The sequence below is a fragment of the Enhydra lutris genome, unplaced genomic scaffold (assembly GCF_002288905.1).
Source record: "Enhydra lutris kenyoni isolate GAN:26980312 unplaced genomic scaffold, ASM228890v2 scaffoldscaffold22, whole genome shotgun sequence".
NCBI lineage: Eukaryota > Metazoa > Chordata > Mammalia > Carnivora > Mustelidae > Enhydra > Enhydra lutris.
In genome coordinates, this window is record NW_019154106.1 from 39,994,623 (window position 1) to 40,019,981 (window position 25,359).

Below are 25,359 nucleotides of genomic sequence, written 5' to 3' on the forward strand. Positions count from 1 at the left end.
CACTCGGGCTCTCTGCTCAGCGGGGAACCTGTTTTCCTTCCTCTCTCTCTGCCTGCTTGTGATCTCTGTCTGTCAAATAAATAAATAAAAATCTTTCTAAGTAAATAAATAAAATAAGACAAAATTCTGAAGCTATGAAGAACCACAGAGACTTGTCTAGGCCATCTCTGCACCCGAGGAATCCGAAACCCAGAAAGGTTAACTGGTCTGCTTAAGGTCACCCAGCATTCAGGAACAGGATCTGCTGACCAGAAGTATGGAGACTGTTTTGCCCTTAAGAGACCTGATTTAGGGGGTACCTGGGTGGCTCAGAGGGGTAAGCCTCTGCCTTCGGCTCAGATCATGATCTCAGGGTCCTGGGATCGAGCCCCACATCAGGCTCTCTGCTCAGCAGGGAGCCTGCTTCCCTTCCTCTCTCTCTGCCTGCCTCTCTGCCTACTTGTGATCTCTCTCTCTGTGTCAAATAAATAAATTAAATCTTTAAAAAAAAAAAAAGTGAGAAACCTGATTTAGGAGTTTCTGATGGTTGTTTTTTGTTTTTGTTTTCATTTTTTGTTTTTTTGGTAAAGGCTTTTGGTTTTAGAATGGTTTCCCCAGCCACTCATCCAATATACATAGACACGAAGCTGGCACCAAATGAGCAAACAATTGCATGTTTGAGAAAAACACGATTCACCCCTGCCCAAGGTACAGGTGGTGATCCGTACATGCTCTAGACAGAATGAAACAATTGGGTATCCCAAAGGCCCCGATGCATCTCGCATGTATCTCCAGCCTCGTACTTATCAAAGCACTTTCTCAAGTGCACTACTGTTGGAAGTGAGAATTTGTAGGTAATAGTCCCAGACAGGGCAGGAGTTCCCACTACTAACACACAACAGAGTAAATTAAGACCCAGAGAGGCTAAGTGATATGGCAAGAACACACAGCCTGTTAGGAGCAGAGACAGGTTTGGAGGCATATAGCCTAGTTCTCACTCCACTGCTGATACTCTCAGAGGTGCTACCAGTGAGAAGGATGCACGGTTCTGATGGCTAATGGACCACCCTCTGAACCAGCAAAGGAAGCAGAACTGAAAACAGAAAACACGCTGATGAAGGACCAGTCCGCCTCACAGAGGTAAGAAAGCCCAGCTGCGACCTAGGCAGAGTCAGATGTCAAGGTAGGACTGAACATGAAAACAGAGCGCTGAAAATCTAGAGTTTGGCACCGAGTCCTGGCTGCACACAGTCCCCAAGGCATTTCTCTGGCCTCAACTTTGCCATAAACAAAACAGGGATAATGGCCCTTGGGGAGAAGGAGAAAACAAAACCTGACAATTACAGCAATGGCTACCACTGCTTGAACACTGACTATAAACCTCTTTTTTTTTTTTAAAGATTTTATTTGTTTATTTGACAGACAGAGATCACAAGTAGGCAGAGAGGCAGGCAGAGAGAGAGAGGAGGAAGCAGGCTCCCTGAGGAGCAGAGAGCCCGATGCGGGGCTCGATCCCAGGACTCTGGGATCATGACCTGAGCCGAAGGCAGAGGCTTTAACCCACTGAGCCACCCAGGCGCCCCGACTATAAACCTCTTTGGAAGTCATTTTGCATGAGATGCTTTCTGTGGATTTATCTCACCTAATCTTCACTTCAATCCTCTGAAGCAGGCACAATTATTTTCTACCTTTTAGTGAACAGGAAATAGGCTGAGCAGTGTCAAGTCCTTTCCCCAAGTCTAGCAGCAGACGTGCCAGGATTTCAATCACAGGTACAACTCAGGTGCTAGAAACCCAAGTGAGTTGCAAAATATATATATATTTATTTATTAAGAAGCTGCTCTGTTCCTATGGATTCCATATGAACTGCTTAAGATTGCACTAGCAATTAGGGATGACTGGTAAAGTCCCTGGGCAAAGACATCCATTTTCAAAATGCCTCAAGCATCTCCCTAAATGTACGCTATTAAAGTTGACTTTAAGATTGCATAATGCATCTGATGGAAATTAATTTACCTGAAATAACTTTGAAAGGTTGCATCTGGGCCATGGCTGTACCTAATCTACATATTTATGACTCCCACTTCCTTCAAAATGGAAAGTGCTAATTAAATCCCACAGAAACCTCCCCCACGTCTTTGTGCTAATTCTTCTTCAATTTCTCTCCTGCTTTCTGGTATATGACGTACCTAACTGACTCTCACACAGAGGTTCTGTCTTGTCCAAACATGAGTTGTAAAAATTTCCCTGTTTCTCCAACTCTGGGATTTATAAATTCAAAATGGGAAGAACAGCTTTCACCCAATGGAATGAAAAGCATCTAACTGCATGAGCTCTGTCTTGTCTTTGTAATGCAATCGCCCTGGAAGGAGTAAAAGCAATTCGATGCAAAATTCCCCAAAAGATGAAAATGGTATGCGCTCGTCGTGTATATCGACAGCAGTCCCTACCCCCTACCCGCCAAACCTGATTTTTACCTCTGCCCTTCAGTCCACGTCACCATGAATCATTAGGGTTTACAAAAGTCTAGACACTGCTTGTGGGCAAGCATTTTTTATCAATGTCACTTTGACATCCCAGATATCCCACGGTGGTGCTGCCTGACAGCTTGATTCCAGATGGAATAAAGGAAAGTTCTCTGACGATGAGACTGTAATGGTCCCAGATCTTTATGAGGCGAAGTGTGCTTGTTTGGACAAATCTTGGTCCTGAACACGGTTCACTCAGGCACACACACGACACAGAAGATGAATGTGGCCCAGGACGTGCTCCATATGTGAGTCATCACAAGGCGGGCTGGGGAGTGCTCTGCGGCCATGGTTGGCTAGCACACGGACTAGGAAAAAGTTCAAGACCAGCTGCCTATGCCTTTACCTTCGGGTAACCTTGTGCGTCGCTCTGAGGGACCCAGGTGGTTAAAGCACGCACTTCTAGCTCTTAAATCCAGCAGAACACTCTGGGTAACTCCGGCTCTACCCCTCCTCGGTCCTCTGTCCCAGCAGGTGCCCATACATGGATTTGCAGACTTGCTCACTGTGCTTACCGGGTGCAGGGGACACGTAAATCAGGGTGAAGGGAGGGACGTTGCTAGGAAGAGCGACCAGAGGGCAAGTGCCCTGTAACTAAACCCTTTACTCTTTCTCTAAGCAAGTACACTGGGCAACAGTGGAAGACTTTATTCTGTTTCTTTCCCTCTCAGTTTGTTTAGGGATTTCTTTAAACAAGACAAGTTCAGGGGCACCTAGGGGGCTCAGTCAGTTAAGCATCTGCCTTCGGCTCAGGTCATGATTCTCAAGTCCCAGGATTGAGTCCCGCACAGGGCTCTCTGCTCAGTGGGGAGCCTGCTTCTCCCCCTTGCCTGCCATTCCCCCTGCTTGTGCTCTCCCTCCCTCCCTCTCAAATAAATAAAGTGTTTAAAAAAACAAAAATAAAACAAGACAAGTTTGTTCTCTCCTCCCAGGAGGTGGCTGTGCTACTATTTTCCCACTCTCACAGGGGCTGGGGCCAGAGGGAAACACCCATGACCCCCTCAACATTCTCCCACATTCTCGTCTGTCACTGGCAAAAAGGCACAATGAGGGCTATGGCCATAGCCTGGGCTCCAATTGCTCTGAGAGTCCCGAGCCCTTGGCTGGGGAGTCCCAGCTGCCAGGACCTCCCTGCTGACGCTGAGTCTACAGGCTAGGACATGTAATGACGTTATCGGGTGAACGTTTATATCTACCGTTGAATTCTCATAATTCCATGAGCTGGGTACTATTACCATTCTCATTTTGTCAGTTAATAAAAAAAAAAAAAAAAAAAAAAACAGAGGCACAGGGAGGTTAAGTAACTCGTCCTCTTGGATCATCTACCGAAGAAGCGGGGGAGCCGGAACTCAAACCCTGGTAGTGTTACTCCATAGTTTTAACTATTGTCAATGAGTATTGACTCCAATATCCTATCATTCCCATCTTCGGGAAGCTTTTCAGGGGTGGGGTTGTCCCTCCACAGGGTTTTGACTGCTTGCTTCTCTAGCTCCCACCCTGAGCTGAAGGAACAAAGGGAAAGAGAGATGAACCAAGTTAGGAAGACGCTGGCAACAATGCCCACAGCTACTTTCTCCCAACATTCTGATTAAAATGAACAAAACATAAAAATCTGACCCAAAATATTCCGTTAATGAGCAAAGAAGGAAAAGGGCATACCTGAAGGAAAAGGGTGTCACTGAATAAAGTTAAAAAAAAAAAACCTGGTGCTTGAGAAATAGAAAATTATGGAGTGGAGTAGAGAGGCCGGCTGCCCACAGGCCCCTGGAGCTACATGGGTACGTTAGCCCAAGGAGATGAACTAACTCTCCAGAAACTCAGTCTGCCAAGACGGTGAGCCGGCAGCTGAACCTCAAGATGGAGGCTCATGCCAAGAAGTTGTGGCCGGAGTCCAAGAGGGAGAAGCCTAGAGTAGAACACGGTCCACTCTAAGTTCACTCGAGTTTCTTCAGCAGCCTCTTCCCCCCATGAGGTGAATGAACAACCAGACCCTGCTACTCAGAGTTCCCCAGTCCCAACCCCCAGAGTGAGAGAGAGAGCTGGTAGCACTTCCAGGTGGGCTCTCAGCTCGCGAATGCGGTACAGAGGGCCATTCACCACAACGCAGGACCTGAGACGGTAACCCTCCTTGCTTGCCTTCTTCAAATCCATCCCGGAAGGAGCCCGAGCGGCTCATGGTTCTGCTCTTCTCATCCAGGGACACGGAGCTATTCCGGAATCGGCTATCAGTGTATGGGTCATACTGCCCATCGGCATTGGAGAGGCTGTGGGTCCTCAGCATGGTTGGGTTGGACAAGCTCATCTGGGTAACGGTGGTGGGACTCGCTGGAAAAGAAAGGAAGGGGACTGAAAGGTGGGAAATTCATGTCTCTCTTCAAATCCTAGATGGGGACGGAGTAGTATCGGCCATATCTGTCCCTGCCAACTTCCCTCCCTAGTCTGTTTTCTAGAAGGCTATCACATCCACATTTAAATAAAACACGGAGAACTAAAAATAAGGGAGGAAAGGTGGGTCATTTCCAAAGCAAGTCTCTGGGCCTCAGCTTTCCAACTTGGCACGTTCCGACAAGCCAGTGTCACCTTCCAGGCATGAGCTAATTACTCCCTGGGCTCATCTGGAACAACTCCCTCTAAAGCCAAAGCCCAAAATAGTCCAACCGGGCTTTTGATCACATGGGAAGCATTTGTGCATGACAAGAAACTCCTGCCTCAAAGAGTTACGGCTGGGAAAGAACAACATGAACACAGGTCTCACTGCTTCCAATGGGGCATGCTTGTAATGGCACCTAAAGAGCTTCAGGGCAAAGGGGCACCTCCCCTCCACCTTGGCCCGAACAGGCTTTTTTTTTTTTATTAAAGTCCTGTCCATGTCAATAACATACAGTATTTCCAAAGTATCTGTTAATTAAAAAGGAAAAGTGGAGCCTTACTTGATGATAAGCCACATCTGTCCTTAAAGAAGCCGTGTTTATTATTCGCGATAATCAGAAAAGGCCTCCCTTTTAAAGAGCAAGATGAGAGTGGGCAGGATTTTCCCTCCATCAGTCTTCTAGGGTTCAGCTCCCATTCTTCCTGGTAATTCTAGCCAGGACGGATCTTCCCTTTTCCTAACTATATATAATACCTGCTACCTGATCATTGTCGGTTTTTACACAGTTTCATATAAAGCTTTGGATTGTTCTCTTACCCTGATTACGAGTCTGTGTGGGTGTGTTTGTCTCTCTGAAAAAGAATCCATTAACATGTCAGCAGGGGCTGTCTTACAAATTCTTTTCCTTTCCCCACTGTGCCAGTCAAAGCATGATGTCAGTAGTAGGCATTTCCAAGAATACGTGTTCACTCAAAACCGGATCTTTATTTTCCAAATTAATAGAGCCATGCAGAAGACCAGACACGGGGTATGCTACAACTTTTTAGATAGAAACCTATGTCTTCAGAAGTCTGAGAAACAATACATTCTTCTCAAAAGTAGAATGGTTTGCTCTTTACTATAACCCTACCTACACCAACCACATAAATAAATTACTGATAAGAGTACCCAAACCTTTTCTCTTCTCTCTCTTTTGCTATTACTCCCCTATAATCAAGTTCCATTGCTGAGGGCTCATCAACATGGAGGGCTTGACCACTTGGCGATGACCACAGGTCTCTTTCAAAATACTAGATTAACCTCTGCCCCCCCAGGGCTGATTCCGACAGCTAACGGTCAGTGGCTACTCACCAAGCTGGGAGAAGTTGAATCTCGTTCCCGAGGGAGACGTGACGCTGGAGCCAGAGGAGAAAGGGGAATTGGCAGCGGGGTCCTGCAGGCCTCCTGCAGAGTGGGACCGTAACCATTCTTTTGCGTCTTCTTGGGTGCGAAGCTGGGAGGTGGGAGTATACCTGGATAGACAGAAATTATGCTGGGATCAACTGTGAACGACACTTATGAACGTGAACTCCGGGGAGCTGATGATAAATAGATGAAAAAAAAAAAAAAACAGAGCCAAAGATGATGTTTAAAAAAAAAAAAAAATCACATCAGTACATATTCTGAAACTTATGAAGTTTCTCCAAACCTTTTTTGCTACTTGGCTGCCTTTGGGGAAAATTGCAATTCTTTTTAGTGCAGAGGATAAAGGGAGCAAGATCGGTAAATGCTCAAAGGAGCCGTCCCTGGGCGTATCTGTAACATGTTGATTCACGATAGTGTCATTTCAAAGCCCCCACCTTGACGGGGCCGGAGCAGCAGAAGGAGCTGCTGTCAGAGCTTCGAGGGAGTTTTAATTCAATAGCTCATGGCAGCCGCATTCTCGGGCACATGTAAGTGGCCGCGAGTCCCAGCGTATCAGAAACCAGACGCGACAGAAGGCGTGACGACATTGACACTGTGTTCGCTGCAACGAAGCCTCAGTAAGTCTCCGTAACAAGAACCCTAAATCACTGGGTGCCACAGACATCACGGGACCCAGCTCCTCACTTATTACATAAAAGGTCTGGCAATGGTGTATTCAAGGTCCCCGTTGTGCCGGCTGCCTGCACAGGCATCTCGACAACACCTCCTACCCACCTGGCCATGCAGAGGCTACTATCCCCATTTTACACTGCAAGAAGGGGAGGGCCTGCCTCGTATCACGTGGTGACATTTCATCCATTTTACATCTGATTCCAAAATCCATGCTCTTCTCATCATGCCCACAGGCAGCATCTCAAATTTCTGAAGTGCCCTCTGGACTTACACACAGATTACTGTGGGGCGACTACTAATTATGGAACCAGAGGGATTCTCTGGACTCGAGAAGAAGAGCTGCTGGTATCTTGGCATTGTGCATGAATGTGGGGTGGGAGGAGCTAGGAGGGACAGGCAGAGTGTATCTACTGTAGGTGATGGACATACAATTTTCTGGGTCCCATCAATTGCATGAAGATAGCCTAGCACGTACTCTATTCTGAAATTAAAAAAAAAAAAACAATTTAGGGGCGCCTGGGTGGCTCAGTTAAAGCCTCTGCCTTTGGCTCAGGTCATGATCTCAGGGTCCTGGGATTGAGCTCCGTGTCTCGATCTCTGCTCAGCAGGGAGCCTGCTTCCCCTTCTCTCTCTGCCTGCCTCTCTGCCTACCTGTGATTTCTCTCTCTGTGTCAAATAAAAATCTTTAAAAAAAAAAAAATTTAAAGCTACATCATTTTGATAGAATAGATCCACTGGGGGGAAATATATATATATATATATATATATATATATATATATATATAATTTAAAAATGTTATTCTTTAGAGGGATTAGCTTCCTAGATAATTACACTTTGGAGGCAAGAGTAGGGCCTCAATGTCAAACTCATCTTGGGAGTGGCCATGAACTGAGTATTATTAGTCTGAAGCCCTTAGAGGCACGAAGAAAACCGTGAAGCACAAAAGGCCTTTGCCAACCCCTCCCTCTATGGCCACAGTGCTGAAGTTCCTCCCGCTGGACGTCTGTTGGGGCATTTTCAATACTCTTATTCTTAGATTCTCAGAATTGGCTTTCCCCGAGTCCCTACTGAAAGGCAGCATTGATACCTACCTCACATTATTGCTCAAAATGCTCTCAGCCTTAAGAGCTGCAGGTTATTAACCACAGACATACATGACAGCAATGAAACATTTCATTCCAAGTTCCATTTTTTTTTTTTTTTTGCGAAAGCACTTAATGCCTAGTGCAGTGTGAAGCAAATGCTACGAAGAACGAGGTGTTTAAAGAGCAGGGAAAATGACAGCGGCAACCGTCATACAGTAGGACCATGGGGCAGGCGTTAGTCCCTCTGGTTGGCAAAAGGGAAGGAGATGGCGTGAGCAACGGTGACTTACGGCATCTTGCTTAACCAGGACTTGCACCAAAAATGAGCCACGACTTACCGATGAATGGAAGGACATTCCTTCCCGGTAGTCTTTTCTTTATACCAAAGCCAATCATCACACCCATTGTCTTGTCGGGCACTGAAAACTGACACAATTTTCAATGAAATACTTATAGGAAAGACAAAGCGCCTGTCTTTAGTAATTTTCTATGGCCCTCAAAGTTGAATCTTTTCCAACTTAGGGAGATTTATTTCTCTTCTTTGCCATGTCCTGGCTAACCAACGTGCCATAAGTCACGTCCTTTCTTTTGGAAGACAGCTGTGAACAGAATGGTCAGGGTGAAGAGCTCACTGATGGAACCCCGTGGTCCCAGGAGAGGCAGTCTCTGCTCTCTGGGCTTGCCAAGGAGTGTTCTTCATGAGATGGCTTTCGCCATAATAAGCCTGAAAAAGCACAGCCTCTGCCCAAGCAAAAAAGCCAACAGATGGAGCGATGAGAATGAGAGGGTGCTAGGGGAGCCCCTGTTTCAGAAGGTCCTGCTGCGGTGGCCAAAGCGGGGACCCCAGCCCAGCCCAGCCCTCACCCCTCCCCCAGCCATGAGGGTCACGCAGCCAAGCCCCAAAGCCACACCAGATGGTACGGACGGAAGGAGGAAGCGCAGATACCTGAGTCCTTTTTTAGGCAAAGTGTTCCTATCAAGGTGCGGGTCACTGTAGGAAAGTTAAAACAAAAATGAGAACTTCAGAGAAGCACAGGGAAAGTAGGCAAGGGAAGGAGGGAGAGGCTAAGGAGGGGCCGGAGATCTGGAGCAAGAGACTCACGGCACCAGGGAGTGCTCCCTTCTATCCAGCTGCACATGCAAGACATCCACATCCACGGAAAACAAGAGACACCTGATCTGGGGCCTGGCCGACCCCAGCGCACACCCCAAGGCACCAGGAGGCCCGAGACATCCACTGGACCCCAAACTTCCTCTTTTGTCACAGATGCAAAGCAAAACTCAGGGGCTGCCCCAGGTTGAAGCAGAGCCCACACCTGCTGCTGCCCAGTCACCCAGGCTTGCACCAGCACCCCTGCTTCTTGGAGAGAGAGATGCCAGCACCCCTGTGCCTGACCCTCCCCAAATGCCATTGACGATGACTCCATGTGAGAGAAGGGACTTGCGGGAGGGTGTCAAGAGGCCAGCAGTCTGCATATTTGGAATTCACCTGGAACAACATGAATTCCAGGTCCCTCCTAGTTTGGTGTAGCTCGGTGAGCAGCCCTGGGCCCGAGTGCCGGCAGGTTTCAACTTGCCTGCTGATAAAGTCAAGGCATTTGGATTTCCAAAGAACAAGGTTTTAAAGGCTTGGTCTGTGAGTCTGACAAAAACAAAGTTTTTGCCACAGACGGGGTGAAGGGGGTTTTCATTAATTTTTTTTCCCTAGCACAAAACAACATCTGGTTGTTGTATTTGGCCAAGCTGAGGCTCCCCCACAAACTGGAGGTCAGTATCCATCTCTGAGGCCTACCCACAGGGCAGCTAGGGGCAAGCGAGCCTCTAAGTTCACAGAGCCTCACCCCTCCATGTCCTCTTTTTCACAATCATTCCAGGAAATGGGCACACAGAACACAACAACCTGCGAGACGCACCAGCCAAACAGCAGGAAAGGATTTTCTGGAAGGGAAGGGAGCCAGCTGTGTGGGGAGTAGGGGCACGGGAGACAAAGGTGAGGGCCCCGCCACACAGTGGGTGGGAGATCATTTCTGGGCTGGGAGGGGGAGGGGAGAGAGAGGGAAGAAAGGGTAGGGAGCTGGGAAGCAGGAGCATGCCACAGGAGGGCAGAGATGCAAGGGAGGGTGTCTGCCGCCCCAGTTCAAGCGGTTGAGCTTCCTTCCCAAGCTGGGGAGGGACGGGCTGGCCCAACTCCACCGCTTCTAGGGCTGGGGTGGACAGCGGAGCAAACCCTCCCTGGCATGTCTGGGGTCACAGCGTACAGCAGAGCCACGAACACAAGCGGCAGCCTCAGGCCAACAGCCTCACACAAGACGTCTGGCTTGACACGGATGGGCAGAGGAACCTGGAGGCTTGGTGGGCTCCCAGGCCTACAATGTCATTACCTGTCCTGTTTCCTGGGCAGAGTACTTCTGCAGAACTTAGGGCTAGCAGCAGGGGAAGAGAGAGGGCTAGAAGTCCAGGCAGGTAGAAAATAAGAGAAGGAACATTAGATGGGAAGAAAAGGGAAGGGTCGGACACACACAATGATTAGAACATTTTTTTTTCTCATTCCCAACACGCATCCCGGCATTCTGGCCTACGTGGAGAACAAGACACACAGCACGCTGTGGTGAAATCCGGGGCTCTGAGGCTGCTTTGAGTGTCTCGATCACTCTGGCTGGTAGCCCTTTAATAGGAGGGTGCCTGCCGTGACACCCACCAAGTCCACCCCACTGCCTAGAAACGTCTCCTGCCACCTGCTCTGCCTTCACAATGACAAGGGTGGGGGGGACAAGCAGCTGATGAATGAACAGGATAAAATGGAAGGACCTCCAAGGAGGAATGCCATTTCCAACGGGAGCATTAAATCTGCAGCCCTCCCTCCGCCGCCGCCAGCAGCTCCAAGCACGGAGAATAACCGCGATGGAAAAGGTAACAGGAAGGAGAGCCGAGTTGAATTCCATCCCAGCCTGGCTTCCCCATGGAAAAGACAGCAGTGGTTAGAAAGAGCGCACTCTCCCAGGCAAAGGGGAACGAACATTTGGGATTCCTAACATAAACCCTTTGACTTGCGGGAGGGTGTCTCTCCGAGAGATATAGGCACACGGCACCAACCTCTCTGACAGCGTGGTCTTCACGCTGTTGGTTCTGACGAAGGGAGTCAGGGAGTCGTCCTTAGAGGAGGTGATGAGGCCCGTGGAGGAATTGTGACTCAGCCCCCCTCCGCTGCTGAGGGAGATGTCAATGGACTCGCAGCTGGTGTGAAGGCTGCTGACCGACTGGAAGCCCAGGCCGTCCTTGCTGAGCGCGGACGAGCTGCTGGCGTTGGTGCCCCAGGTGAGGCTATTGGAAGGGCCCGAGTGGGCTGAGCTGGGGCTGGAGGCTAGAGGAGACTGGTTGATATCCAGATTCTTGCTGTAGAGAGGACTGCTGCTTCCGCTGCTCAGGACACCACTGCCCGAGGGGGACTCTAAGTTACCTTGCTGGGTCGAGGTGGCATGAGGATTGGAGATCACCACTGAGTTTTTCATGGTGTCTGCTGTGGCAATGGGCACTTGCTTGGTAGGCTTCCCACCAAAGAGTCTGTGAAGAGACAAAGGGTTGTGCAGGTTGAACAGCCAGCAATGAGGGGTGCCGAGCTGTTAACGGTGGGGCACAAGTACAGGAGCGCTAAGAATCCTGGGGAGGGGCACAGTCATTGCTACTGAAATGGCTAATGGCGCTCTGCTGGGAAAGGACGCCATGCAGGGGCCCAGGCACCAGTGTCTCACAAGACTCCAGCTTTAAGTTCGAGGCTGTAGCCGAGACCCTTAGGGCCACGTGGGATAATTTTCAATAGGCCTAGCCATGGTGGTCCCAGATCTTGCTTCCCTTCATTTCCATAAATAGGGTAACTAGAAAATTGCCCCAGCCCCGAAACATCTAGAGGAAAAGATCTATCTTAATCATCTTTGTATCTGAGACCCCAGGCACAAAGCAGGTACTCAGTTCAGTTCCAAAAGTTTCGGTTGTTTGGTCTTTAAGAATGACATGAACTGATCAAGAAGACGAGTCTAGATCTGGATGGGGGTGGGGGGCTGGGAAAATTATCTTCCCAGATTTCTCCTCAAGTGATGGCCCATCTGTAAGATGGGAGGCTAGTCCTACCCAAGGATCTACACAGAAATCTTGCTGGGGCATGAGATGTAAGAGCAGATGCACTGGGTCTTGGGGACAGAAATGTCATTCCATGTCATCCCCCCGCTGATGACTGGAAATGTGCTGTCAGAAAAGCAGGGAATGGCCCATGGGTCTCTCTCTTCATCCGGCAACAGGACTCTCTGTGAAGAATGGCAGAACAGTGTTAAAGTCCAAGGATGGGGACATGCTCTAGCAATGCAAGTCATTCCATCCACCAAACCCTGCTGGAATGTGCATCTCTGCAGGGACAAAACCACGACCTATCTTGAGAGGCAGGTCGCCTTGCACCCAGCTATTCCGTGGTAGGAGTCTCATCTTTGTTCTCTCCCGGGAGTCCTTATAAATCCCAATTATCATAAAAACAAACATACGCACACATAACTAATCCTCACTACGGTATCTGGTAACAGATTAGAAAGTACTTTTTTGGGGCACCTGGGTGGCGCAGTGGGTTAAGCATCTGCCTTTGGCTCAGATCATGATCTCAGGGTCCTGGGATTGAGCCTCTCATCAGGCTCTCTGCTCAGCAGGGAGCCTGCTTCCCCCTTTCTCTCTCTCTGCCTGCCTCTCTGCCTACTTGTGATCTCTCTCCCTCTGTCAAATAAATAAATAAAATCTTTATTAAAAAAAAAAAAAGAAAAGAAAATACTTTTTTGCCTGACGACAACCAAAGAATGAGATATCCCCTGGTAGAATCTTGGCTTTGGCGTGCTTACATACTTCCAGTAACAGGAAGCTCCCTACTTCTAAGGGTAACTCACTCCACTGTCAAGTCCTTTCAATCACCAGAAAACCAAAATCCTATGCATCTTCTTTGTTGCTTGTTGCCCCTAATTCTCCTCGATGTAACTATGCAGAAAAAGCCCAAGCTTTTGTCTGCTGGTCCCTCCCGTCATTTGAAGAGTGCGATCACTGGATCTAAGATTTCTCTTCTCTGCACTAAGGCACAAAGAGGAAATTGAGAACACCTCCTAATGATTTAGGAAAAATGCAATTAACAGGATTTGGCTGAAAGTTGTTCAGTGTCAAGCCTAAGAATCTGCATGCATTTTCAAGTATTCTGTAACAGTAGCCTAAGGGTCCAGTAAAATACCTTTGTAGTTACTAAAGGAAATCTATAAGACCAAAGAGCGAGTATTACATATACTACTTGAGGCAAGAAGTAGAGGATATTTTCATTTACAAGGCAATCTGTTAGAACAACAAAGAGCAGCCCAATAGGACCTTCCCTTGAAAAAACAATTACTGAAACTCTAATAATCAAGTCTAGACAAAGAACAGTGAACTGCTTCATCACACTTTTCACGTGGCAGGCTTCTTCTGAAGTCTTTTCAAACATTCCTATTCACCCCCAAATATGTGCACATAGTTTTTACTTTTCACTACTTAATTTTCTCTCTGGGACTTAGACTCTTTCCTAGGATAAGCCATTTCCTGGGAAGGTAAGATAAGCTCTGTCCTATGCCGTTAACAGTTTGAGGACGGTTCAGCAGAGAGGATGAGATGATACGAGCAAGCAAAAGCTGTACACATTTAAAAAGGAACTGCTTAAAAAAAACCACTATTTTCACATAAAAATTTCCATTCAGTGTGGAAATGCGGGAAAATGCCTTTTTAAGGGAATAAGAAATCAATTTCTCTTTTTCAGAAACACTTCCGCTTTAAAAAAGTCTTTTTTGTCTTTTTTTATTTTAAGAAAGCTAGAATTTCAGAAACAAATTTGGAATTAAGCATGCAGTATAAAAAAGTATGTGTGTGGTGGAGGGGGGAGGATACTGGGCTAGCTGAGAGAAGGATCTGGCTGAGCTCACGGTCTGGCATAATGTTGTAGAATCTCAGCCACAGAATTAATAAGACAAGGGTGGAAAAAAGATCCTTTGCCTTCTCCTCATATGCCCACCTGGGGTCTAAGGGTGTATTAAGATCTCATCTTGGATGGTAGCTAGCTCTGACTGAGCACCTACGATGGGCCAGATATGGCTACATAGGTTAATATTCACATGCAATCTGGGACGCCTGGGTGGCTCAGTTGGTTAAGCCGCTGCCTTCGACTCCCGTCCTGATCCCAGCATTCTGGGATCGAGTCCCACATCGGGCTCCTTGCTCGGTAGGGAGCCTGCTTCTCCCTCTGACTCTGCCTGCCACTCTGTCTGCCTGTACTCACTCTCGCTCTCTGACAAATAAATAAAATCTTAAAAAAAAAAAAAATTCACATGCAATCTCAGGTAGGCGGTCCCATTTTACAGATGAGGAAACTGAAACAAAATGGTAAAGAAGGGACCCACGGTGTCTGATGAAAGCAGACTCAGGATTTGACCCCAGGATGACAGATTCAGACACTTGGGTGTTTTCCTCCCCACATGGGAAAATAATCAGCTGAGTACAAAACTGCTGGCAGGTTCTGACTAAACAGACGTGGAGAAACAAGCTGTTTTCACCAAGGAACAAAAAATGATTCGCTCAGGATGCCATTCCACAGACTCCAGCGCTGCTCAGCACCACCGACCCGCTTACCTGCGGAGCGTGGGAGAGGCCACATCGGGGTACTTGGCTCCCGGCTGGAGGGTCGCCTGCGCCGCACTGGACACAGGCTGGGCGGCTGGGTTCACTTTCACTGAGTTACAGGAAGCCACGCTCTCATTGTCGGATGAGATGCCTTTCTCCTTATCGGTCTGGTTGACCAGGCCCGGCAGAGAGCTGCCCAGGGCCGTTTTGGAAGGCTCCCTCAGCTTGGGCACTGGCAGGCCCGCAGACTTACTGCTGATGTTGGAATCGATGCTGCTGGTGCTAGACCTGTTCCCAGCCCCATTGCGGCTGGTGGACTTACTGGGCCTTGGCAAACTCCGGTATTGCAAGTTGGTCCGGGAGCTGAGAGCCAGATACCCATCGTCCTGGTTCTGAGGCCCGTCCATGCTTGTCTTCCGGCCGGTGGACCGGCCGACAAGTGCAGACGACTTGGGGATCTTGCCCAGTGTGGCTGACCTGCTGGTGACCGTAGCCCCACTGGCTGTGATCATGGCCAGCCCAGCGGCCGAGCCGCTCTGCTTCTTGAACCCAAAACTGTTGGCATTGGCAGTGGGGGTCCTGGAACTGCTGGAGAGGGGCTTTTTGGACTCGTCGCCACTGCTGCGGCCTGCATCTGATGGGGACCGCTTCACCTGGGAAGCTTTGGGAGACAGCCTTCCTTTCTCAGACACCTTTGCATCATCTGTTTTTCCTAATGGAGAAAGCAGCAAGGTTAGTGTGCACACCAAGAACCCATCTGCTTACAATCGTCCCCTCCGCCAAAGAACTGGTTCACTTTTTCCTTGGGGAAAGCAGTAGCCTTGGGAGGCAAAGGAAAGAGCTCTTTAGAAAGATAATAATCTACCCACTACTGTTGCCGTGAGCCCTCTAGGAGATGTCAGTGACTCTCCTCATTTGCAAACCAGCCTACATTTACCCAGAACAAAGCAAAGCCGGCCAATCGCTGGTATGTCTGGGCAAGGAGATCCTGCCTTCTACTGACCTTTCTTCCTTCTCTGGCTATTCAAAGGCTCTCCTTAACATTTTCAGGGGGCATCTCTGCTTTCCTGCAAACACACTACTCTGTTTACACACGTCCCTAAATCACGGGCAACGTGAACCTGACCTAAAGGCAGCTTGTAAACTCACGCCCTTGAAAAGCCTGCACATGGGTGTGTGGGCTCTTCCCTAGCACCTGGTTAAGCCCACTCCGTCCCCTTCGGCTGCTGAAGCACCTGCCGAGCTTGAGGCTTACACACGGACCTCTTTCCACGTGGGAAAATGCAGGGAGGCAAACCTTCCGGAAAGCTAGTCACTGGCAGATCTAACCTCAAAGAAGAAACAGCTGCCCTTGATGGGGACTGAAGCTCTTGCTCGAGTGTCTGCGGGTTTCGGTTTTCAGAACGACAAAGGCAGATATGAGACAGCACAGCCCCTCACTCACCGGTTCCGGGGGTCTTGAGGGTGCCCGCTGGGGCAGCTGCCTTCGTCCTCGGCATGGTGATGCCCACCTGCGCGGTCATGCCTCGGCGCCACGAGCCCGTCTGCGAGATGACCGAACTCTTCTTGCCCGAAGTGCTTTTGTCAGACTCGTCAGACACGTCCGAGGGATTCCGCCTCCACTTGGATCCGGGTTCCATCTTTATGCCGCTGTCTGAGCCTCCGTCGGACTTCTTGACGTCATCGCCCGACCACAGGGACCCCCTCTCCACCTGGGAATGCTTCTCAGCGTCAGTCTGTGGATGAGACGCTGAATGAGTCCTTCCAGAATCCCAGGCCGGGAGCCCCTCAGCCCGCAGCGAGAACGCCAGCACCACGACAGACGATGACTAGAAAATGTCTGGGCCCTTACAGTCTGGTTATCTTGCTAGAAAGCCTGATTTTTTTTTTTTTTTTGGCTCGAGGAAAAGTACAGAATATAACTATGTCCTAGAAGGGAATAAGAAGTAGGAGGGGCTGGGGAAAAAGGGGGACAGAGCCCCACAGAGGAGAAACATGAGCAGACCGAGACGTGGCCAGGATTCAGCCACCAACTCTTTGCTGCTTGGCAATAAGCGCTTCTCACCCCGGAGACCTCTCTTCATCCGGCACCCAGCCTCCTGGCCTGTTTCCCTTTGTTCTGTCGTTTTCCTAGCACAGCGCGGCAGCCTCAAACGCCGACCGAGTAGGCAAGGGTGGCTGCTGATTCCACGCCGAGCAGAGAGAGACAGAGGGGCTGGGAGGAGACAAACCCTCCAGAGCCGGGGTGCCAGCTCCCACCCCGCTCCATTTATATGCCACTGCTTTGCTCCTCTTGTGGGATTTGGTTCAGACAAGGGCTATAATTAGCTAGCTTTCTTTGGAAGAGCCCTGACCTGCTGGCCATGGAACCCAGGAGGGGACAGAAGTGTGATGTTAATGATTCACCCCAGTGAAAAGGCACAAAGCTAACCAGAATGCTTTGGGAGCCTCCCTAGGGGGCCATGGCCAGTCTGAGGGGATGACGGGAGGGAGAAACTGCGCAGTGAATGCAGGTGGCTGTTAGCAACACTCTAGGCTGGCCACACTGAGTGACAAGGCCTGTGTTTGCTATACCTGACTACCAACAGTAGGCAACGCCATTAGGGCAGGAAATCACAATGATCACCCAGCAAGAATCTGGCCTAACTAATGCCTTTCACCCTAGAATAGTACAGGTATCCATGCCTTCCTCTGTGGATATACCGTGGTATGGGACAAAGCTGAACATAAACAAGCCCCACTGAAGTCACTTCTCAGTCACCACCACAGCCTCTCTCTCTCCCCTCAACCCTGCATCCTTCCTAAATTCCAGTTCTCCATCACAACCACCCGATGGTGCCTTTCCTGGTTTGGTCATGCCTCAAACATATACTGAGCTCCCTCCGGGCACCAGAAGGAGGAGGGAGACAAAAGACTCACGCCCTGGCTGTGGGCAGCTCCCCATTCAGCTGTGGTAAGGGACAAAGACAGGGTGTTCCTGCCTCTGAACACAGTGGGAGCTGCATCAAGGCTTGATGAGTAAAGGAGGGAACCAATGAACTCATGCTTTTCAAGCTACAGCACCCTTCAACAAAACTGTCTCCGATCCCAACCACTCTCTGGTTAAGGAGTGTCATGACAAGACGTAGCTTTGCCTTCATCGCAGCTTTACAGATGAGCTGAGGCTTAAGTGACCCACTCCTTATCTCAGCTACTCCAGCCTGTGTTCCTTCCTCTGAACACTTTCAGTCGACTCCTTTAACCAGAGTTCCTCCAAGCCCGCCATCTGCCAGGCGCCATGGAAAGTCTGAGGATCCAAGTGTCAGATTAAGTCCCATCCCTTCTGGAGCCTACGATCCAGGGAAAGAGGCAGAGGTGGGCTAAGTAAATACAAATAAATGAGTAATGATGAATTACGAAATTTTATAAGAAAAAGGACAAGGAGTAAGAAATAGAAATACACAGATGTAATTCAGTTGATGAGGAAGAAGATGGGGGACAGTGGTCAGGCCTTTTTGAAAAGTGCCTTGAAGAGTGAGAAGGAACTTACTGAGAAGAGTTTAGGGAAGAGCATGCCAGGCAGGGGGGAACAGCACATGCAAAGGTCCTGAGACAGGAAAGAGAGTACCTTTAGAAGCACTCAATCCACGAATATTTCCTGGGTGCCACCATACACCAGGCAAACTTATGGGGCCTGGGACCCCATTGTAGTAAATGAATAAGAACAAGTACAAGTCATTAACTTCCTGGAGCTTATGTTCAAGTACATTCTGACACATTCCAGGAAATACTGAATACTGAAAACTGAATACTGAATACTGAAAACTTAGCACTTAACTACCATCTGGGTATTAGTTATTATTAGTTATTCTTTACGCGTTCCTATCCCTTATTTTCCCTAATCAGATTGTAGTGATGCTAAGAGTAGTAGCAGTGACAATTAACATTTATTAAGCACTTATTATGTGCTAGGCACTGGGCCAAGGTGCTTCTCATGTGTCATTTAATTGAATCCTCAACAAAAATCCATGAGGAAGTTACAGTTCATATTACTACTTTACCTATGAAAACTGAGGCACAGAGTAGAAAAGAAAACTGCCCAAGACTCACTTCCAAGTGAGGAAGTGGCTATCCAAGGATTCTAGGAAGTCCTAAAAGCAGAGGCCAGATTTTAACCACTATGCCACACTGCCTTCCTGGAGAGTAAATCCATGGACAAGAGACAGTTCCACATGTCTCACACCATACCTCACATAATACCTACACCAAGTAGATTCCCCTTCCATACTGGCTAGCTGTGCCCCAACTCCAGCCCCAGAGCAGCTCCAGCCTAGCCTCTGGGTGCGACCCCAAGACCTCTGATTTACCCAGTGACAGAGAGAAGGCACATGGTCTTGGCCCAGGACTATGACTTCGATCTTCCCTCTAGAAAGAACATCCAACCATCACAGCCCCAACTAGGCCCAGCACAGTAGCCTTCCCAGCACTACTCTGCATAGCAGGCCTGGGACACTCTACTGGCTTTAAGTTCTCAATTCCTTAACAAAACCTTCCTGGTTTATGTGCCAGATCATGTAGTAGCATCACTAGGGATCAAAAGATGAAAAAGTGGGGCACCTGGGTGTTTCAGTCGGTTGGGCATCCATCTTTGGCTCAGGTCGTGTTCCTGGAGTCCTGGGATCGAGCCCCGCATGGGGATCCCTGCTTGGTAGAGAGTCTGCTTCTCCCTCTCTCCCCTCAGCTTGTGCTCTCTTGCTCAATCTCCCTCTCAAATGAATAAATAAAATCTTTTTTTTTTTTTTAAAGTTTTTATTTTTTTATTTGACAGAGAGATCACAAGCAGGCAGAGAGGCAGGCAGAGAGAGGAGGAAGCAGGCTCCCTGCTGAGCAGAGAGCCCGATGCGGGGCTCGATCCCAGGACCCTGAGACCATGACCCGAGCCGAAGGCAGCGGCTTAACCCACTGAGCCACCCAGGCGCCCCGAATAAATAAAATCTTAAAAAAAAAAAAAAAAAAAGAAAAGAAAAGAAAAGAAAAATTCCCAGCCTCTCTGTTCGCAGAGCTGACAAGTAAAGAGTAGCAAGACAGCCGCCTGGGGAGGTACAAAGAGCTGAGTTCTTCCCTTGGCTCTCCACGCCTTCGTCAGTTCTTCTCATTTCCAACAGCTTCTAATTTTGGAAAGATTTTCCTATTGTCCCTACCTGGAAGTCCACTCGCTCATTCAACATCCCAAAGGGTAGGTAGGGAAACAACCAAACTCAGGTGGGGAGAAGGCCTGCAATTTTGGAGGTTGGCCACTGAGGGCCCACAGAAGGGAGGCTGATCTGCAGAGTGAGAGGTGGAACCAAGGTGGGCCACGTGGCCTGACGTGCGGGGGAGAACGCGGGCTTGGAGTCAGACTTCATGTACTGGGTGCTCCCTCCTCTGGAGGGAGTAGGTTACCTTGTCTAAGGTCATGACCTGTGTATAAAATGGAGATGCAAGAGACAGGAGTCTTAGAGGGCACAGAGTTGTCACCAAATGTGGAGGGACTCAGTCTTTTGTTACCAACTCTCCCACCTCTGAAAACCCCCAGCACCTGATTGTCTTTATTCCATTTTTGTTCTGCATGAGGGTGAACAAGGCACTTGTCTTTCCTGCTCTTGGGCCACAAGCCTCTAGAAGCCAGGACACTGCCCTCTTCCTGCCCACATCCCCTGCAGGTCCGGACGCTGAACTGGCTCAAGTTTCGACTACAGTCATCACAGAAGTAATGACCAGCATCAGAAGTGGTAGTATCACTGCCACTTTTAGGTCGGCCCCGTGTCCTTCTGCATATAGTATTAGCTCATCTAACCCTCTGAGCTTGTCCTATTATCCATATGTGACAGACCAGCAAAGTACAGGAGGGGAAGAAGGACAGTGACTTGCCTAAAGTCACAAGCAGCAGCCCCTAGCAGGTGGGCTGCCCCCAGCCAAACCCTACCCCTACATCCAGACCAATGGCCAGAGAACAGCCAAGAGCTCCAGGCTCACTCAAGGCCTCACACAGGACAGGAATCCCTGCCACAGAACTCAGAATTTTGTTCCCTCGAGTAGCAAAAATTAAACTCACATGGAATTATCTTCTTCCCCTTGTATACTAAAAACTTCACAGGCAGTGAAAATTAAAGGCATTTGACACATGCTTCTTTGTATCTTGGCACCTGGAATGGAACCTTGCACAGACTGAGGGGAAATACTGAATGACCAAGGACATGAATGGACAAATGATCACATGGGAGAGAGAGGTGTTTGTCACAAGTCCTCTGCCACCAACACACTGTCCTAAAAATAAAATGCTGCAAAATATAAAATGAATTGCAAGATATATTAAGAACACAGCCAAACTTTCGTTACTGACATGAATGGAGGGAGGGAGGCAGAGGGACAGGTTATCTAGAGGAAGGAAGGAAAGAAGGAAAAAGAAAAAAGAAACTCCTGAGTACCTACCAAGAATGAGACACCACAAGAGCATGTTCAGATGAAGTATTTCCATGTCACTACCACACTCCTCCTTTGAGACAAGTCTAATTGCTGTGACTTTACAGACCAGGAGGCAGAGGCTTGAAGAGGCTGATCAGCTTCTCTGAGGATACCTTAGGACCAGGAGCTCACCCCCTTCTCCCTGACCCCACAACCTGGTTTGGCTGCCCAGACTCACCAGTCCTCATGGCAGAAGTCCACTAAAGGCTATCAGACCTCAAGCTAGAAGATTCTCTATCCCGCCGGGGAGCCGTGATCAGAGACCTGGGGCCGGACACCTGGGCACGTGCGTCCCATCGAAGGCACCCTGGGTGCCTCTCAGCATCCTCCAGGAGGACAGTCACTCACAGACAAAGGGGGCTCTTATCTCCCAAGGACAGCTCCTCTGTGATCTGCTCCGCTAACAAGGCTGCTCCTTAGGCTTCTGGACCACGACTTCCCTGTTGCTTGGATGGGTTTCCTTTTCAGTTTTCCTCAGAAGCTCTTCCGATGTGCAAACCTGGCCAGGCAACCTGTCCTCAGCCTACTTTCCCGGCCCATCTGCCAGCTGCTGGCTGCTTCTTCTGCCTCTCCCCGCCTCGGCTGGGACACTGCGTACTCCCCGTTCAATCGGGGGAAACCAGTCTGTGACAAACCTGAGCGAGCCCTGGGGAATGATGGCAGCACACATCTTCCCGTTGCCTGGTGCCGCTCTGAGAGGAGTAATGGCCCTTAGCTTTCCTCAGAGTGGGATGAGGGGAGGAGGGGACGAGGCTGCAATTTACGCTGATTCAAATATTTGGAGATACTCCCTCACAGGAACAAAGGGATGCCAGAGAAACCACCTCCCTGGGAGTCTCAGTAACTATTGGTGCAAGTCTGCCTTTATTTTATTCCACAAACTACTGGCTTAGTGTTTATCTCAATATATTAAACTCAGGTAGTTTTATAGCAAACAACAATAACAACAACAAAAATCAAAAAAAGCAAAAACAAAAAACAAACCAACCCAATGAATATTAAACTCCTTCTATCCCTTGAAATCAACCTTCTGCACCAGCTCAAAAGACATGTTTGTGCCATATTCTTGAACCTTTTCTGATGTGACATTTTCTAGATGAAAGCAAAGAGCTGGTCAGAGAGGAGGGGGTGCTGCCCTTAACCAAAGCTGAGTCTATCAGATAGGAAATCATTTGTAAATCCCTGATGTTTACTCTGTATCAGTGTGGAAAACAGATGACCGCCCCACCTTCGTGGGAGGGAAACAAAGACAAGAGATTCTTCTGATAGTGTTTTGTTGGCTTAACTGACGTCTAAAAGCAAGACTGTTCCTACCTTGAAAGTAAACAAAAGAGAAACCTATTGATTTATTCATCTCTCCCTCCCTCCCGGAGCCTCTCCACAACCTTCTCCCTGCCACAAACCTGTCTGTCTGTCTGTCTGTCTGCCGGTCTCTCTCCTCTCTGGGTTCTCCACCTCAGTATCTAAGGAGAGTCTAAAAGCTTGTTACTGTTACCCTGAGATTAAAAAGACTCTCAGGAGGGACGCCTGGGTGGCTCAGTGGGTTAAAGCCTCTGCCTTCGGCTCAGGTCATGATCTCAGGGTCCTGGGATGGAGCCCCGCATCGGGGAAGCCTATTTCCCTTCTCTCTCTGCCTACTTGGGATCTCTGTCTGTCAAATAAACAAATAAAATCTTAAAAAAAAAAAAAAAAAAAAAAAAGACTCTCAGGAAAAAAAAGGAACTCGTGTCCACGAGGAAAGCGAAAAAAGTTGGTAGGGGTAAGTGGCAGGGACACAGGCTGGCTGGGTTTCTAACTTATGTCTAATCGCTGATCAAACAGTGATCGCTCTCAAGCAGAGTGGCTTATGTATGGTTTTTTCTTTTTTTAAATCACCCTTTTGTAAAATGAGGTATAGCATTCACATACTCCATGCCCAATGTTAAGTATAGAGCCTGAATAGGCTTTATAAAATTAACCTACTTTCATGACTACCACGCAGATCAAGATGTGGACTGTTATCTTCACCCCCAACATCTCGTGCCTCTGTAATTTGGGTAGTGTTTTTCCTTCACCACCACCACCACCGCCGCAATTCAACTCTCACTCAAAAATAACTAGAAATTCCGGAGAAAGTGCAAATTCAAGAAGTCACAGGCAATCCCAGAGGCGACGCCCAACATATTTCCTCAGGGAGTCAATGTCCACATTTCTGTGGGACACAAGTACTCCCACACTCTGACATGTTCTTTATTTAGCCCAGTCCTCTAAGAAAAAAAACAACAAAAAACAAAAACAAACAAAAAACCTCTGAACGCATAGAAATTTCCAAAGTAGCTCCTGTCTTGCAGAGAAACAAGAGAGAAAGGAGGCTGGTGTGGATGGGAGTGAGGGAAGACAGCAGTGTCAGTTCTGCCCTCGCCCAGGCCTCTCTGGGAGACTGTGTCCCAAGCAGACCCTCGTGTGGCTTCATCGCAGCCAGTGGCCCCCACCAGTGGGAGGGACCCATCATGAAAAAGATCCCAGGCCACAGAAGCCAGTGGCACCACAGCTGACCAGTCCTTGAGCCGGTCAGTCCCACCTTGGGGACTGGCTATGAGGATGGCACCTCACTTTTCTGCTAGTAAAATGGGTTTGCTAGAACCAATCCCTCTGCCCACAAAGGAGCGCCATGAGGCTGAGTGAAAGCATCCACGTGAATCCACTTTGGAGCAAACAGAAGGGAGCACGGTATCGGGAGACACACAGTCTCAGAGATATCCAGTCTCGGAGTTTTAAAGTAGGGGCTGAAAACTCCAGCACCTTGGGGTCTGGCAGGTATACTGAAGGGCGCAGCTAGCCAGGAGCAGCTGGAGCACGCTGGGACAAGGGCTCCCTGTCTCAAAGCGGCAGACACTTGGACACCTGTTGATTGTTGCCATGTGGAGAATCCAGGCTCAAGAAAGCAAAATTCTGATCTTTGAAAGAAATCAGAATCTCATTTTCATGTGAAAGAATACAATTTTAAAAATTTGACATGGAATCAGGGGTGCCTGATTGGCTTAGTCGGTTAAGTGTCTGCCTTTGGCTCAGGTCATGATCCCAGGATCCTGGGATCGAGCCCCTCTTTGGGCTCCCTGCTTGGTGGGAGCCTGCTTCTCCCTTTCCCTGCTGATCCCCCTGATTGTACGCTCTATCAAATAAATAAAAAAAAATATTTAAAAACAAATAAAATTTGACATGAAACCTGGTTTAAAAGAAAAGTAATGCCATAAGCCAATGGACAAATATCACCATGAGGATGTGACCTTCAGACCAATAGTTCCCAACCTCTGGTCAGGACATACTGGTCTTCCAGCCCGAGACTGTTAATGTTTGGTCCCACCCCATCACTCTGCAGAGATCAGCATGTACCCTGGACAGCAGCAGCTCACTGTGGCTAGAAGGGGACACACACTCCAGACTAAGAATGACCAAATGAGTCCAGCATCCTCTTTAAAAATAAATAAATAAATAAATAAAACAAAAAACCAACAAAAAGCAGATTCTGAAATGAAAGCCCAGGAAGGAATTATGGTTTTACCAAGACCTTCACAGACAACCTTGAGGCTTCCCCATTCCTGTTTCTAGTTCCCCCATTGCCTGACCTCCTTTCTCTGCAGGTGGAGGCCAGGGCTAGTGAGAGGCGAGCACAGGCAGCGAGCACGTGATCAGGCCTCATCTCATGGACCTGGGGATCCTGCTCACCCCAGATGGCCCCCCTGGTCCTCAAGCCCAAGGCTCCCTGCTGGCAGGGGCTGCTGGAGGAGCCCATCGCTTACCTGCACATCCAGGTTTTTTCGAGAGGAGGCAGGGGCTGCTGGAGGAGCCCATCGCTTACCTGCACATCCAGGTTTTTTCGAGAGGAGGCAGGTGTGTTGGCGTAGGAACTGATGGAGGAGCTGGTGTTGATGTCATCGGTGCTGAGGTTGTCTATGGTGTCACTGATCCCGCTGCTGACGGAGCTGCTGTCATCCCAGCTGCTGAGACAAACACATCCTGAGCACCAAAACCTCACGCTGGGTCAGCTCAGGCCAACAATACAGACAAGTGCATACCAGCCCCGAAGGTGCCTGCAGCATAAAGCCCCAGACGAAGCTCTTCTTGCCTCTCACAACACTCATCTCCAGGACACCGTCTATCCTTGCTGTTCTGGACTGGGAGCTGGGCGAAGTG

At 48.8% G+C, this 25,359-nt stretch overlaps 1 protein-coding gene across 3 annotated transcripts in view; it reads right to left on the bottom strand.

Moving 5' to 3' along the window:
- Positions 1 to 25,359, bottom strand: part of LOC111149981 (neuron navigator 2) — a 393,207-nt gene that overhangs the window by 51,646 nt on the left and 316,202 nt on the right. For 2 of the 3 annotated variants that reach the window (XM_022507270.1, XM_022507268.1), the window contains exons 12-19: positions 25,025 to 25,163; positions 16,148 to 16,439; positions 14,713 to 15,415; positions 11,134 to 11,601; positions 10,422 to 10,487; positions 8,987 to 9,031; positions 6,229 to 6,389; positions 4,644 to 4,832 (exon numbers count right to left, since the gene is read on the bottom strand). In XM_022507270.1, the coding sequence (XP_022362978.1) occupies positions 4,644 to 4,832; positions 6,229 to 6,389; positions 8,987 to 9,031; positions 10,422 to 10,487; positions 11,134 to 11,601; positions 14,713 to 15,415; positions 16,148 to 16,439; positions 25,025 to 25,163 (2,063 nt within the window). Of the gene's footprint in view, positions 1 to 152; positions 157 to 4,067; positions 4,092 to 4,643; positions 4,833 to 6,228; positions 6,390 to 8,986; positions 9,032 to 10,421; positions 10,488 to 11,133; positions 11,602 to 14,712; positions 15,416 to 16,147; positions 16,440 to 25,024; positions 25,164 to 25,359 lie in introns of all 3 variants that reach the window. The other variant, XM_022507267.1, reaches the window with a different exon arrangement.